Genomic DNA, 16,864 nt, shown 5'->3' with positions numbered 1-16,864 from the left:
TACTTTTTCCCTCTCTGCAATTTGACAGTGAGAGGGTGCTACATACTCTGGATGTGCATAGGCAACTTAGGGTTTATTTGGATCAGACTAAGGCTATTAGAAAATCTGATCAATTATTTGTTTCTTTTCATCCTACATCTTTGGGTCTAGCTGTATCCAACCAAACTATTTATTATTGGATTTCTAAGGCTATTTCCTTTTGTTACACTTTTTATGTCAAGAGCCTTCCTTCTTCAGTTAAAGCTCGTTCCACTAGAACTGTGACTTCTTTGGGTGCTTTTTAAAGGGCTTAGATATTAATTATACTCTTGAGGCAGCTACCTGCACTTCTGTGCATACCTTTACCAAACACTACAAGTAAGATGGTATCTCTAGACCTAGGGCTGGTTTTGATAGTGCCGTACTTCATGGCTTTTTAGGGGGCTCTTCTGTGCCTTCCCCTTCCCAAGTTTCCTCTTGAGCTTTGGCACTCTGCCATCTGTTAAAAATAATGCAGCAGTGATTGTAAGGACATAGTACAGTTGTGTAAAATCTTACCACAATGGTAGATGTCCTTGCCTTCACTGCTGCAGTGATTCACTCCTTCACTCCACCCCCTAGTCATTTGCCTTCCTGGATGTACAGGTTAACTCTTGGGTTTCTTGGACTGTATTCCTACTGGGGCATTCAGTTCTGATTATGGTAGGCCTGAACGTCACCAATATGCCCTACGCTACACAAGGAGTGTTTGGGTGATGTTCAGTGTACCTTTTAAAAGCAACAAGGAGTCTTTGGTAGACTAGCCAGATGTTCGGCCTTCCACAGCAGGAAATCCCATCTGTTAATACTGCAGCAGTGAAAGCAAGGACATCTACCATTATGGTAAGAATTTACACAACTGTATTGTCTTTTGACTTAACTGCCTTGCACTTCTTATAATCCTAGAGGTATTGCTATGTTACTGGAGAATCTTGGTTACCTATATCTCTGCTTTAAACCTGATAGCAATCCCACCAGAGATCTTGTCCCAGTCAAGGAGCTGAATAACAATGACACCCACAGGCATTGCAGTTACCAAATATAGAATGAAATTTTCATCTGAAGAGGTCTGTGTTATGAACACTAAGTAAACATCAAACAAGAAGTCAGAAGTAATACCAGCCTTGTTGCAGATGGTCCCCACATTCCTATACAATGCCCTGTATGGGATCAGCAGGGAAAATGTTCTCTTCATTTAGCCTGTGATGACAAATGGGAGCCCTACATATCTCAGGTATCGCATGTAGATATGAAGAATAAAAGTCTAGGTCAGACTTCACCTCAAGTCAATTTATCAAGACATGGGTGGACATCCATACCAAAGGGTTATCAAGGAAAGGCTGCCTATGGTCTCCTACTTTGTCCTGCTTCAGAATACCAAACTTCTCACAAGCCAGAAAATTTGCAAAGGAACTCTAGATGGACAAAAATGGAGGATAGCTTACAACATAACCTAAGATGTACTACCATAAGACTTAAACAGTATCCAAGTATTGACTTATTTAGACAGTTGCACTAATAAATATTGATAGTATGCTAAAAAGTAATGCAGTTTCCCACAACGCATGATTGTTAACTCAGTTATTATGAATTAAATATCCTAGGGAAGCAGCAGTTTTAGGAGGTAGCAAACTGGATGTAAAGAAGAAGCAGGCAGCTGTGAACCTCTGTACTTTTGGTAAATATGCAGCACTACAATATGAGCAGTTTTTACTTATGGGGTCTTACTATGAACTACATCTCTCAGTCATTTAAATTATATCTCTAAATAGGAACTTGAGGAAATTCTAAGTACACTGTGTTCAGGCCTGACAGCCAACTAAGGACGCATTAACTGAGAAACTCTCAGAGCCAAGCCAAAGATCTCACTTTCTCGTGAATATAGTCAAAGAATCTTACACTGAACCTGAGGAAATTGCCAACTTCCTCTCCGACAGATTTGGCGATAACTTCACCCCCCTGTCCCCACCCGACATACTCCAAATCATTCCCAACACCAGTCCTCTACCAAGTATCTCCAAAGAAAGGTCATACAAGCTCTCTCTAAAGCCCAAAACAGCCTCTATGGGACCAGATAACATCCCAGGCTGCTTACTCAACAATCTAAAACAAAACCTTGCAGAACCCCTCAGTCCAATCTTTAACCATAGCCTGAAAACTGGTTTTGTCCCAACAGTGTAGAGAACAGCAACATTAATCCCTTTGTACAAAAGAGGTCCATCAACTGACCCTGGGAACTATTGACCCATAAGCCTACCCAGCCTTATCTGCAAGGTCATGGAAAGAATCATCATGGACCTTATCCACAAGGACATAGGGAACCTTCAAACTCTTGACCCAACCCAGTTTGGTTTCAAGAGTAGATTTCACTTATTAAACCTGGTGGACTTCTTTGAGAATGTCACCAAAGCCCTGGATAAGGGCAAAATGGTACATACTATCTATCTCAATTTAGCCAAGGCTTTTGACACAATCCCACATTCAGATATCATGGAGAAGCTCTCCCAGATTGGGATCAACCCATACATGGGTAGCAAACTGGCTCACTGACAGAACACACACTGTCAAAGTTGGGGAGTCCACCTCCACCAGTAGACCAGTTACCAGCAGAGTATCGCAAGGATCTGTGCTGGGTCCTCTACTGTTTGGAATCTACTTTTCTGAAGTCCAGGTGAAGGTAGATGACCTGTGGCTTACCAAGTCTGAAGATGACTGTAAACTGGACGCAATCATAGAGTCCCCCAATGATGTTAACATATTACAGAAAGGGCTGATGCAGACAAATGATTGGGGCCAAAGTCATGGACTAAAACTTAATGCAAACAATGTCTCATTATCCCCTTTGGCAAAGAAGTAGTCCCTGCTAATTATGATATAAATAGCACCCCTATAAATACAAACTCAGTGGTGTGAGACTTGGAAACACAGTCTGACAGCAAACTAAACTTTGATTACCATGTGTCCGTAGTGGTAAGAAAAGCCTTCTACGTTCTGCATCTTATTGCATCCATGACCAGGGAAATTGTAGCTCCACTGTACTCAACCCTTATCAGGCCACTAATTGACTGCAATGGTCCCTTCTGTATGTACCTCACCAGACACCTGCAGCAACTAGAGAGACCACAGAGGTTTCTCACCAAGAAAATTCAGGGCCTCCAAAACATGACCTACGTGGAAAGACTGAAAGCCCTGTCACTGTACTCTGTATCCTACAGGCTACTGAGAGTCACCCTGTGCCTGGCCTACAGAGCAGTCTCAGACCCTACCCTAATGGAAATGCTGCACATCTGCAAATCAAATGGGACAAAAGTCACTCACTCCAGGGATCTCAACCTAGCCTGTGACATTAACGGAACATGTTGAATAGACAGATATATCTCCCAGAGATTACTGCTCCTCTGGAAAAAGCTCCTACTCCATGTGAAGCAGAGCTCCTCAATGACCCAGTTCAAGCACAACCTTGACGACTGGATGAGTGACCATAAATTCATCCCAGGGTGGCACCTACATCCTGTTGGACAAGGGCAGTCATTACTGATCACAGTTTCGCTCTGCTAACATTGACCGTCCAAACTTGATCAGTAAGTGTATTTGGAATTTTATATGGCTAGGCTTATAAAGGCCCAAGGGCTATTAGCCTAGTAACCTCCTATGATCCTATGAACCTATTCTGAACACTTCATAAAAAACAAGAGCTTATTCTAATAACAAGTAATAGAAGGGGAAAGGGGTTTACTACAAGCACCCAAGACCCAGCTGCTTGAGGACCACAATCTCATAGCAAGAGACTTGTTCATCTTATAGATCATGTGGGCTGCCAGTCATGCTCAAACTCAAACAATGTATATGGGTAAAGTGCAACAGCCATGGATAGAGAGTGGAGTGGCTACACCTTGCCAGAGCACATTACTCGAGTTTGAGCAAGGTAAGTGCAGCAGCCATGGGGTGGAAGTGAGAAGGGATGGGAGTGTAGCTTAGGTTTTTAGACAGTGATCAAGAGGGGAATATGGGTTTTGAGAGTGGGAGGGGAGTTTCAGAGTTAAGCAACAGGAGGAGAGTTTAGGGATAGGGAGCAGTAAGGAGATTTAAACTTAGGAAGTGATCAGGGAGTTTAAGTTTGGGGAAAGGTTAGGGATTGGTGTAATAGTTAAGGTGTTTAGCTCACAAGCCCAAGGGGCAGGGTTTGATTCTCACAAAGGAAAGCATGGCTACGATTAAAAACACACCCATGGTTGTTAGCCCAGTAATCACCTATAAACCTATAGCAGGGGAGTGGAGTTTTAGGTTTAAGGAGTGATCAGGGAATTTTCTTTGGAGGGGAGCAAAGTTTCAGGGTTAGGGAAAGCTCAGGAGTTTAGGTTTAGGAAGGACGAATGTAGTTTTAGGGTTAGGCAGAAATCAAGGACCTAAGGTTTAGAGAGCAGTAGGGGAACTTTATGGTTAGGACCAGGAATGAAGGCTTAGGTTAGTGTTAGGGACAGGGTGGACGTGTTATGGTTAGGGTTAGAGTTAAGGATCTGGTAGGGCTATACATTTTACTAAATTTGGCAGTAGGAGGGCTAGATAATTTAAATAGGATCAGGATAGTGGGAGTTAGTGCACTTGCCATTTAGGGCAAGTGACAGCAAGGCAGAGTTTTGCAAGCTGCTAGCTGATGTCGTAGATCCAGAGGAAATAAAAATAAACTAACAAAGATATAGAGTGGATTCTACATTTAAATCAAAGGAAGTAAAAATACTACTCCTCTTAGTGGTCATTACAAAAGGAAGATGGAAAAAGGTATTTTATCCTCGAGTCTCACATTTGCGTATAACTCCAGTCATAATAACATCCTAAAATTAGGACCAAGTAGGCCCTTACAGGCTATGACACCACCTACCTCTTATATATCTGTACCTAACAGAATATAATCCAAGAAAGCTTAGATACTCAGAATAACCCATCTCTTTGTAGGCAGGAATCCTCCTAGTAAATATCTCTGTTTTTTCTCAAGTATTATCAGCTCACCCTTTGAAATATGAACAAAACTAAACATAATATTATATTCAATAATCTGTATAATATATAATATAAGAAATAAACACATCTATTAGTATGAAATTGGTCCTAGTTGTTGTGGTTTTAAAACTCAGTCCAATAGTTTTAAGGGCTTTCCCTTAAAGAAGAATTTGTTGTTTATAAAATTCCCTAGATCTTTAATAATACACTTAAATTGCATCATGTTTTATTTGGACTGCTGACTTATTCTTTGAAGATCCAAGGTTCATTACTTTGCATGTAATAATATTTATAAATAAACCATGTTCTGTTAACCAAGCTGAAACAGCATGTTCCCCTATGGGAAGTCAACACACAACCTACCGACTGAAAACTTGCTTTAAAGTTGTTGAAAAGAATATCCACTAAGCTTGCAGGTGACAGCATCAAAGAAAAGTTTTGCAGGGGTCCCTGCACCCACTTACTTCAATAGACTAATGCCACTACTGCACAACCATTAGGACAATACAAATGTGCAGCAATGGTGAGAAAAGTGTTTTTTATATTGCAATCTGAAAGAAGTAAATAAATGTAAAAACATGTCTGTTCCTTTCACTGAGTTGAGAACAATGAGATTACATTATCTGGGGAATATTTTTTACCGAATGATAGATGTTGGTTTCCCCTATGTTTGATCAAGATAACACATACTTCAATGTTTCTGAAAATCCAATTCCAAAAAGTGTGGGTAGATTTCATAGTCATTGTACTTAGGCATAAAGGTAATCTGCACAGGTCTCGCCTACAGCTTCAGCAAACTTCGTAGAGGTCAGTCGAGCTTATCCAGTCTAGCTTTCAATTAAATTATGCAAATGAAGAGGTAATGAGATTCAGATGAGAAATGCTCTCTTTAGAAGTTCTTATGCTAATAAACCCTCTTCCCACCTGTTTGTGATTCTTAGTTGTTTTTAATGTGTTTCCTCTCCATCCATAGAAGCATTATAAAAGGTGAAATGTCACCTTTTCCATCTACTTTGCATCTGGTAAAGATGTTTGCTGCTCCTGTTAGCCAACTATTTCTCAGTGTAAGTGTCTTGTCTTGGCCAAGCCAAATCTGTTTGCTCCCAACAGCACTCTACAGCCAAGCAGGCCAAGATATAGACAAAGAATAACCCATTTTAACACTGATAATCCAGGAACCTTTGATAGACTTAGAGTGGACAGAGATGCTGCAAGGGCTTTAGTGAGCATGTATAGCCCACAGATAGGAACAGGGGGGATGCATTGCATTCCTATACTTGTAGATATTGAAGTATGTATAGCCGTCACTCCATTTGTCACAGGGACCTCCCACAGACAGACTAGGGACACACTGCATATATCTCAGGCTTCTGCCTCAGGATACTTCAGCAGTTTCTCAATGTACTCATGGCACATGTGAATCAGTATATTTACCACAGGACCGAGCCATAACCATGTGTGCCTTCTGCAGGATGGCACATTTCCATGAGGTGCTTGGTTTGACAGATTGCAGACATGCTGCCATTACGGTCCCCTCAGGACCACAGGGTGAGCATTGCCACAGTAGGAAGAGCAACAGGGGTGCATCACCAAAGTGTCACATCCTGGCAGTGCCCATGATTTTCATATCGGGCAAACTAGCTCAATGTATCACCTCTTCCTGCATGGTAAGATGTTCCATGGTCACCTTGTTGGCAAGTGGAAATTTTTACAATAATTACATAATTAGTTATACCTTAGTAAATGTATTGCTTAGTACTAAATCAACATTCCCTTGTTGTGTCTCTCTCCCCCTCTTTTGTTTATCTTTTTTTCCAGGTAATGCAGGCCACCCACTCAAGCCCTGGTTGATGACCCCTGGATGGAACCCTACAGGAACTGCCAAAGAAAGGTACAATGCTGCCCTGTGCAAGACATAGATAGTCATCAAGGAAGTTGCTGACTTGCTATGATGATGTGGCCTGCTGGATGCAGGTGATCCTAAAGACAGCAATCTCTCAGTGCTGCATGACTGAGACCTCAAAGGAGTGGTGCTGATGGATATCTGCATGTGCATCCTGCAGTACTATGACCATCTTTAGCTGATTCTCTGTGACACTGGACTGACACTAAACAATGTCCCAGCACATATGCTACTGGGCAGCCAATGCTTTTCATGTTTATGCAGGTAGCTGTGACATGTGCCAGTGCCTGGCACAATTTTGCACAGGTGTTACAGTCGACACTGGTACCTCTGAGATCATATCATCCTCCTAAAGGTGCTCCTGTAGTTGAGGAGAAACTGGTGTTAAGGTACATGGAGTCTTTCCCTCTACTGCCTACAATGTAATGTCCTCATCTACTTGAGTGTCTGACTGTGTCACTTCCTGGAGAGCTATGCTGCTGCAGGGTGTCTGATCCTGCCATTACACATGGAAAATGTGTGCCACTGCCCTCAGGCTGTGTCATAAATATAACTGTTATGTTATAATTCTACTGTTGTCATCTTCCAGCTGTGGTGGTACATCAGAACACCTTTCTAAATTTAGAACTGATAGGGAAACAATAATCTGAGCTGCCTTTCAACTACACAACGAAAGCTTGCTATTCATCTTGTCAATAAACTTGTAGATATGCAAGAAGTTTCCTGGATATGAATTTGTTCTCAGTGCTTCTTACTCTTACTAAATAAGGGAGGTCAGAGGTCATCCAGCTACAAGAAATTGGCTGAACTTGCTCGATCTTTCAAAAACATCTTGTTGATCTCTGAAATTAAGAAATTTAGCAATATGACAATGAGGCAGAGCTGTGGAATTGTTTGTAGTCAAAGTCAGAGGTGAACTCTTTGTATTATGCAAGTAGATGCTTGTTGTGGAGGGCTTCAGAATCGTCAGCTTTGTCCTCAAGCTTTTTATTCTGTTTTGCAGTTTGCCAAGCTCACGCTTACACCTAGAACAGTATTGCTTAGCTCAGTTTTGTTGTTGCACATAGGCCTTTTTTAAGTAGAAGCACCATCTTTTATATGTTAAACATGTTTTTCTTAAGAGCTGAACTTAAAGCTAAAAATCAGTTGTTCAAGGAAATGATCCTTATATAGCAGAATTACCAGACTAGTCAATTTGTTGTTTTTCTTCTCTTGCTGAGCAAGAGAGCTCCCCAAACTATTATTGCCATTTGGTCATTTTGCTGCTTTTTTGGGGGGCATAGATAGTGATAACAGTCAGACAAGTCCTGACACATTTTTATTTAAGGATCATGAATGACCATCCGCTTGAATAGAGCTTTAGCATTGCTCCTTGTGGTTAAGCCAAACAATTCACATACTAGTGTTAACACAGGAACAACATTTGATCACCATATAGCTGCAGTTGTTTAACTGTGACCACTAAAATACATGCAGATAGTATGCATTGGAGGGGGGCATTATGTCTCCATGGAAAAGCTGCCATTCTTGCAAACACCTCATTGAAACTGAAAACAGAGCTTGTTCTAGATGCAAGCAAAGAATACACTTCACAGAAGAATTTTAGATTTACAGATACGGGAATCAAGTAAATTCACACACCTTAAACTGCTGCAGCTGAGATTAAGGCCCCTAGTCAGGTTCATTTCCTCTGACATCTCTCTGTTCTCCTTCCTTGTTTCCTAGGTATGGATCAAAGAGATATATCCATCCAGCAGAAATATCTCAAAGCTATGCAGCCAGATGTATGCAAAAAAATAATAAGTACAATAACAGTGGTCATTTATTTCCCATAGAGACTGCTGGATCAGCATAGGATAAAAGAGAGGAAAAAAAACAAAGAATAGCTTATAGTTTGCACTTGTTTGCACTTGAGAACAGCAGAACAATACAAGGTGATTTTTAAGGAGGGAAGTATAGTACATATTTTTATTGATTAGAAAAGATGGACAGCTTAAATAACCTAAGTATTTGCATGACATCAAAGTGGATGCATCTGTGCTTCTAAAACAATCAGTAAACAATATGACTACAGCCTGTCCATTTTCTCTTCATGCTCCCCTCCATGTCTGCTGGTCATCAAGATTCCCCCAGTCATACTAGAGTCCATTCATTTTCTTGCACTGGGCATGCCCAGCACAGAGGAACAGAGTGGCTGTCCTTCAGGCATCAGGATCCTGGAAATGAGACGTGTCTATGACACTAACCCCCTCTGCTGTACAGGGGCATATGTGACCCACATCCACACAGTGTCTACTCCACCTTCTATATGCAAGTGTGTGTTACTGTACACTTACGCCTACTCCTTCTTCTAAACACAGTGTAAAAACTAGTCACAACCCCATGCCATAATCCTTTACAAATACATAGTATATCTGATAAGTTTACAAGATCCACTCGTATAAACAGCTGTAGAATAAATATATCACCTAAATACCTGCCTCCTACACTCTTCCCTCTTGTGCTTCAAATAAATATTTGTTTCCATTCTCAAGATTTTATCCCCTCTTGATCCATTATTACAATAATAATAATAATAATAATACCTATTCTCAAATATGTGCCTTAAAATAATGCAAACTGAAACAGCTATGTAAACTAAAACTGATTTTGTAGCCAGGAATGTATGGTTGTATTGAATACAACTTTGAATTTATGCTTAAAATATTTGTACCTGCAAATTATGTCTTATGTGCTATTAAAATCTACTACTGTACACAAAGTTTGTTGCTTTTTGCTCAAATTATTGTGTCACAATCATCCATTATGACACGCAATGTATATTGCTTTTTGACCAGTTATTATCACCATTGTGTTTCTTAATATATGTTTTCTCATCATTGTCATTTTTGCTGCCTTTTGGTCGAAGGTTATTTTACCACTCCTCTCAACTAGTTAACAAATGAGAAATAAGTAAGTAAATAAATCCATTTTGGGAAATGGGTGAAGCAGTAGCTAGGTGATTTGTTGAATTCACATCCTCTTTAGCACATGGAATTAACCCATGGAATTTAATGAAAGTAGAATTCCTGACTAAAAAAAAAAGATTCCACTATCAGGTCAAGAACTGTTTTCCTTTGTGTACATTTCTGTAACACCTTTTCATGAACTACAGCCAAAACTACTGCAATGAGTGAACTATCCTCCTTTGTCATGGGGATGCAGTGACCTTTCAGCTGGCCACTCAAGCTACAAGGCTACACAGGGCACAGCACAAAAGCACACTTGGATCAGTCTGTTGAAGCAAAATATGTTACAACCATTTACAGATGTCTGGCATTATTTCAACTCTAAATGTGGAAATAGGCTTCAGTAGCCATCTGCATTATGATTACACATTTATTTAAAATGAAACTGTTACCTTATACTGCCAGGAAAAACAAATGTTTAAAACATAAAGAAGTCAGATATATTGATGTACACTTTACTTGAAGGCAGAATACTTGAAAAACAGACAAAGGAAGTACACTATAAATTGGCAAAATCACTTACGTCTTTATTCCATAAGGCAAGTAAAAAAATCAGCCAACATTAAAAACAATTTTTGTGAGGGGACAAACTCCCCTGCACCTATTATATGTGGACATTTACCCCCATCCACAAATAAAAATATCTCCTCAAAAGACTACTGCAATGTCGAGAAGGAGCAAAACACAAATATGTGCAAAAATGCATTTTATACTTTCTTTAAAATGGTATAGTCTTGGATGGAGAATAACTATGTCTGGAGGGATGACGCCCCTCATTGAGAAGATACAAGAAAAGATGTCCAATGGAAAAAATCTACATATAATTTTGTAATTTTGCACTAAGTATTACAAAACAAAAAGCTGTTTCCACAATTTACATGAAAAAACATACAGGACATATATTTCAGTGTCTTATCATTTGACTGAGTATATTATCAAGCAATTTTGATCAAGCAGGATTGTACGTTTCAAGCTGTTCTTATTCCTGCAAACAACATTTGTCTGGAAAACAAGCAAACATAAAACTCAATTATGGAAAGGTAGATTAAACGGGCTATTTCCTAGATGAGATGACAGTGAATAAATCAAAATTTTGCAACAAGAAAACTATTGCCTTTCAATTATTTTTAAATGAGCAATGTTTAGGTTCAAAAAAAGCAAGACAGTCATGATGGAGGCCTTAGACTATGTGTCCCAGGTCAGTAAGAGCCAAGCATAAACAGAAGATAATTGACTTTAAAAATTGGTTTAGTTTTCTTTTGGTATCATTTGAAGGGAGTACAATATTTATCCGTTTAGTGTAACATCCCTTTATCAATATTTTGACATATACCAGTATGCACTGTCAGTAGTGAAATGGAATGGACTAGAGGGACAGCAAATATCTTCATTCTTCACAGTGATACTCTAGTTTGGTCATTTAGTTAGGTTAGCTTTTTTCTTTCTTTGCCAATACACTCGCACAGTTATTGAGGCATAGTGGGGTAATAGCTGTAAGTTGTTGGTAGACTCAATGACTGTTGCTGAGCAACTGTGTTCTATATTACTTAATAAAATCCGCTCAGCAGAGACATGGCCGAGGTCAGCTGTTATGAAACAGGGATACGTGTAACATGAGTGCAGAGAGGCCTACCTCACATTGCAAACTGTCTGGAATTACTGCATAACAGTAGGGTAGCCTAGTGCAATCACAGGGCATGGATATATTTGTCTTTCTCACTTTATCTAGCCTTACTTAGCCAGCAATAATGGCATTAGCCTCCATAAAGCCCAGTTTAAGCTTGTTAAAATGTTTTCTGTTCTTTTTTTAAATATCTTTATTAAATTCTGACACTGTAGAAAGTGATATAGGTACACATAATACAAAAAAAAAAAAAAAACAAAGCATGAAAAACATTTTTCATTTTCATGCATTATACATGTTTAACTTTTAACAATCATCATTCACTCCACCATGCCTTCCCTTAAATCATAGTCCTCTTCTTGAAGAGTATTCTGCATATAATGTTCCCACAAATTTCATTTACTTCAATATAATTTCCTCGTTCTTCTTCCTAAAGATCCCAACTCCAGTTCTTTTACCTCCTTTACAACATCCAGCACTACAATTATAGTCGGTTTAGATTTTGATTTCCATATTTTAGTAAATGCATTTCTGGCAACCAAAAGCATTAAACCTAGTAAGGCCTTACAAGGTCAGAGCAATTCGGATCCTATATTCTAGTAAAAAAAAAAATAAATCACTTCCTTAGTTACAAGCACTGGCTCCAGGACGGCACAGTGGTGCAGCGGTTAGCATTGTCGCCTCACAGCAAGAGGTTCTCTGATTCAATTCTCGGCAGGGATGGCTTCTGTGTGGAATCTGCATGTCCTCCCTGTCTTTGTGTGGGTTTCCTATGGGTGCTCCCGTTTCTTCCCACATTCCTAAGACATGCTGCAGGTGGACTGGACACTCTAAATTTGCCATAGGTGTGAGTGTGTATATGTGTGTGCCTTCTGAGGAAGGTCGGGTAACTCGACACTGTAAAACTCTACTGCCACTCATTCTGCAGACCAATTATCCACTGTGGCGACCCCTAATGGGAGCAGCTGAAAGAAGAATTAGAAGAGCTACAAACATTGGTTCCCCCAACATTGCCAACAAATTACCCTCCAAAGAATTTTTAAAATCTGCCAGTTCACTACTTTCACAAGGAGCATGTTCCCATCGATCTGTCTTTGGCACTATCAGTGTTTTCTGTTCTTGTTCAAATCTTTGCATTACCATTTCAGCATTTTGCTGCTTTGATTTGTAATACTAATCTAGTCACATTTAAAAGACTTTAATGATCAGTCTCTCACAAGGGTAGCAAAGTTAGCACTGTTATAAAAGTTATGTTTTACACTAAGCTCATACCTTATATGTTGCAGCAATTTCTTGCACTGGGCGACATTTATGATTCTCATGCTTTGCAGACGTACAACAGATAAGACAGATTGCTTCCTGGTCCTCCAAACAAAACAGTTTTAGCTCCTCATTGTGTTGATTGCAGACCAAATCCTCCTTGCTTCTACTCAGCTTCTTTTCTTTACGAAATGTTTCAACAACATTGTTAAGTGTGCAGTTTCTGATAAGATCATTGCGGGAGCAAAGCTTCCTACAAAGGGGGCAAGTCTGAGAATCCACCAGTTCCCAATATTCAGACACACATCTCAAGCAAAAGTTGTGTCCACACTTAAGTGTTGCTGGGTTAGAAAGAATGTCATGACAAATAGGACAGGTTAAGTCTTCTTCCAGGCTAGACACCGAACATCTGGAGCCAGACATTGCAAAAGCATATAAATGTGTGTCTTTACTGAAAAATTCAATTTCTGTAACTGCAGGTGTTGTTCTGCACATATGGAGTCTGTCTGTTAGTCGAAAGTAATCTCTCAACATTTAAAATGACATTAATCTAATGCTGAAAGTGTACTTCCTCATGCAAGAGCATGACGCGTTATGACAGAGTTACATGTCTTTGCTGTTGGTTAATTTCAAAAGGCTTTCAGTTTCAGGATGTCTGCTTGCCTGACAGTCTATAATAGAGGAGAATGCTAATTTCTCTACTGAATGGCCATGCCATTTCATTATATTTTTAAAACATTTTTTTTACATAACTTGAAACTATGATTAGGTAAAGTTACCCAAAAATGAAGGCATAAGCATTAGTGACACATCTTGCCATGGAGAAATTAGCAGTATATATTTTTTTAATTTTATAAAAGATATATTATAGTGGTGAGATATATAGAAAAAAGTGGTAGGAAGTTACGTCTCTTCCTCAAGAGGAATACAAAAAAAGGCCTCACATTCACTGAGGTGCAATCTATAAAACTAAGTGTTGCTTTCTGAATGCACAGTCACTGTAGTCTGATGTGTTGCTTTGAAGCATATCACTTTATGCTACTTCCTTCTAGCAGCAGAAGCCTAGCTGTAGACATTAACCTTTTTGTTTGTTTTGTGGCAATACCCAGAAATAAAGCTGCAGCAGTAGTGAGAGAAGTTTGTTTGGAGAATAATCTATAGTTGCAGAGAAAATAATTTCTTATGTAGTCTTTTGGGTAGAGCAAAACCTCCAGGACCATTATGTGAACCTTTGTTAAAACAGGACATCCCTAATTCTTAAACAAACTGAAACAGTATGTGAAAGATGTAGGCTACACTATGTCATTCTAGGTAAGGCTCTCATATGCAAGCACTTATAATATCAAACAGATTATCAGAAACACACACTACACCCCCAACACATACTTTGTACCAGATACATAGACTCACACACACTAATGCTCTTTGGTGTAATCTTCCTAAACCGCGAAAGCCTCCCAGACATTACACCCACAATAAATATCCTCAGCAACATCAAAAAGCACTCTACTAAAACAATAACCACCTGATACATACAGTCACAACTCAATGCATCTCAGCTTCGCAGCCCAGAAGGCAAACAACCATAGCAGCGAATATTTTTGGTCACAGGCAGACACAGATGTCCCACTTACCAGGCTGAGTAAGAAGAGATTCACTGATTCAGTTGTCTGTCAGGGGCCAGGATCTGACAAATCATCCATACAGTTAGGTTGTTGAAACATAAGTACCAGTATGACTCACTCATAGTCCAAGTGGAGGTTAACATCCTGAGATGCACCTTGCTGGACTGTATGAAGACAGTCATGATAGAGGCCTTAGACTATGTGTCCCAGTTCAGCAAGAGCCAAGCATAAACAGAAGATAATTGACTTTAAAAATTGGTTTAGTTTTCTTTTGGTATCATTTGAAGGGAGTACAATATTTACTAGCCTGGGAGGATATGGTTGATAGACCATGCTGCTTTGCCAGGGATGGTCTGCACCTGTCCTCTTTTGGGGGGGGGACTTCACAGTACAAGGCTTATTACAGACTGAGACAAGCTTAATATAAAGCTTACTAATTAGCAGAGGAAGAAAACAAAAAAATTTTGATCATGTGCCAATGACTTATCAGGTATTTATAGTAGCTAACAGTCTTTACACTTTGGGGAGCAAACAGCAGAAAGGTTTGGCAATGAAAGTTTTAAACAAAGGAGCTGGGAGCTTCAGTTGGAAGTGAGAGGACTTCACATCCTCCTGCAGAAAAAAGACTTAAAAGACACCACCTATAGAAAAATATGTAATTTAAGGAGTAAAAGTCCCATTCAGTTGGAAAACACTAAACATAACAAATCAGAAATAAACTTAACACCAACCAATCATTCCAACTGCTCATCCCTCTCCCTTTGCGGAAACCTGTATATAAGAACAAGCCTTAAGTTACTTTTTTATAAACATTTTCAATTAGGTGAAGTCTAGAAGATGAAAATGATAATCTGAATAAGCTTTCTTTGAAGAAAATGACTAAAGGTGAATTTTTTTGGAGATTTGTTAAAGATTCTACTTGTTTAAGAACTTTTGAAAGGGATCAAACGCTTTACACAGAGAGCTTCTAGCAAGAAGCAAAGGTTCACTTTCAACAAACTCAGCACTGCTCTCAAGCTAATCTCTTTGGCTTTTATTTTTTTTCATTTATCCGGGTGGTGACGTGTAGGCTGTCCAGGTTGCTTAAATTTGATTTGGGTAGTTACTACTTCGTGGGACCTGTGATTTTGGTTTGTATTGTACTATTCAACTATATGGCCAATATTCCTACTTACAGGCTACTGGTTGTGAGGGTTTGATGCAGATTGCATGATACTATAGAAAACAAAGAAGGGAGAACTTAAACACATACACAGACACACACACAAAGACACACACACACACACACACACACACACACACACACACACACACACACACACACACACACACACACACACACACACCAGGTAAAAGAAATGGTAAAAACAACAGGGGATGAATTTATGAGTGTTGTGCAGTACATTAAGAAAGTTTCTTCTATGGCCTTTCAAAGTGCTGATGGTTAGGCAATGGGTGCCTGATAGTGTTTCCTAAAAGGAAAGCAATGCCTATCATGGGACAGCATTACAGGCCACAGTAACCATAATGCAATTATCCATCCATCCTATTTAAAACCTGGCTGCTTAAGCATTGTGCTATGCACTCAATATACTTGGTGACTTACTGGGAAGATTTTAATTATGACCTAAATATGTTAGCCAGGGGTAATCTCCATCTAAGTAATTATGGAGCATAATTCATTAGTATCAAAATCAAGAAACTGTTTTTTTTTTTTTAGAATTACTCTCAACCCCACATAGAAGATTTACTAAAACTATGAACACTTATTTTAATAATACCCAAAGTTTACGTAATAAATGTCATGAACTGTTAAGTTTAATAAAGTCATATGACCTAGCAATAATAGGAATAGCTGAAGCCTATACCCTTTCCTGTTCTCATGAAATATGAGTGTTTAAGGCCTAACAGCTGGAGCAGTTCTGTCACTACTCAATGAATCCCTATACTCTGTAGTTGTCTCTGAGAAAAATTAGTAGGTGACATCATAGCTATCACTATAGGTGATACATTAAGAATAATCTGAACCTACAGGAAACCATCCATGGACATTATTACTCATTAGGAATAGTTACCCATTCTTACTTAGTTTTTATAACATAAGCAAGCTATACTTGAGTGTTTAAAATTATCCAAAATTTAATTGCAATAATGTTAGCTAATGTTCTGCCATTAAATAAGAAATTTTAGACCTAACAAGTCTTCAGGGTTATACCCAGCTAATCCATAAACCAATTACAGATAAAAGTATTTTGTATGTAACTATTACATATTACAAGGGTTTAATCAATATTGCTTAGATTGGACCTCTGTTAGGCTGTGCTGATTACTGGTCAATTAAATTTGATATGACTTTTAATTTTTACATAACGTTATCTGGTATAAAATTGATTAAGTACTAGTCAGCTATGATATCATCAATAATTGC

General features: G+C 39.0%; 1 protein-coding gene across 1 annotated transcript in view; it reads right to left on the bottom strand.

Annotated features, from left to right (window-relative positions):
• The window catches only part of LOC122792896 (zinc-binding protein A33-like), a 486,444-nt gene extending 473,058 nt beyond the window's left edge, over positions 1 to 13,386 (bottom strand). Inside the window, exon 1 of the mRNA XM_044060454.1 lies at positions 12,824 to 13,386. Coding sequence (XP_043916389.1) covers positions 12,824 to 13,345 — 522 coding nt within the window. The 5' untranslated portion in view covers positions 13,346 to 13,386. The remainder of the gene's footprint in view (positions 1 to 12,823) is intronic.
• Positions 13,387 to 16,864: the final 3,478 nt, after the last annotated feature.

The sequence above is a fragment of the Protopterus annectens genome, chromosome 2.part0 (genome assembly GCF_019279795.1).
Source record: "Protopterus annectens isolate FY-2018-M chromosome 2.part0, PAN1.0, whole genome shotgun sequence".
NCBI classification, from domain to species: domain Eukaryota; kingdom Metazoa; phylum Chordata; order Ceratodontiformes; family Protopteridae; genus Protopterus; species Protopterus annectens.
This window is presented reverse-complemented; position numbering and strand designations above follow the sequence as displayed.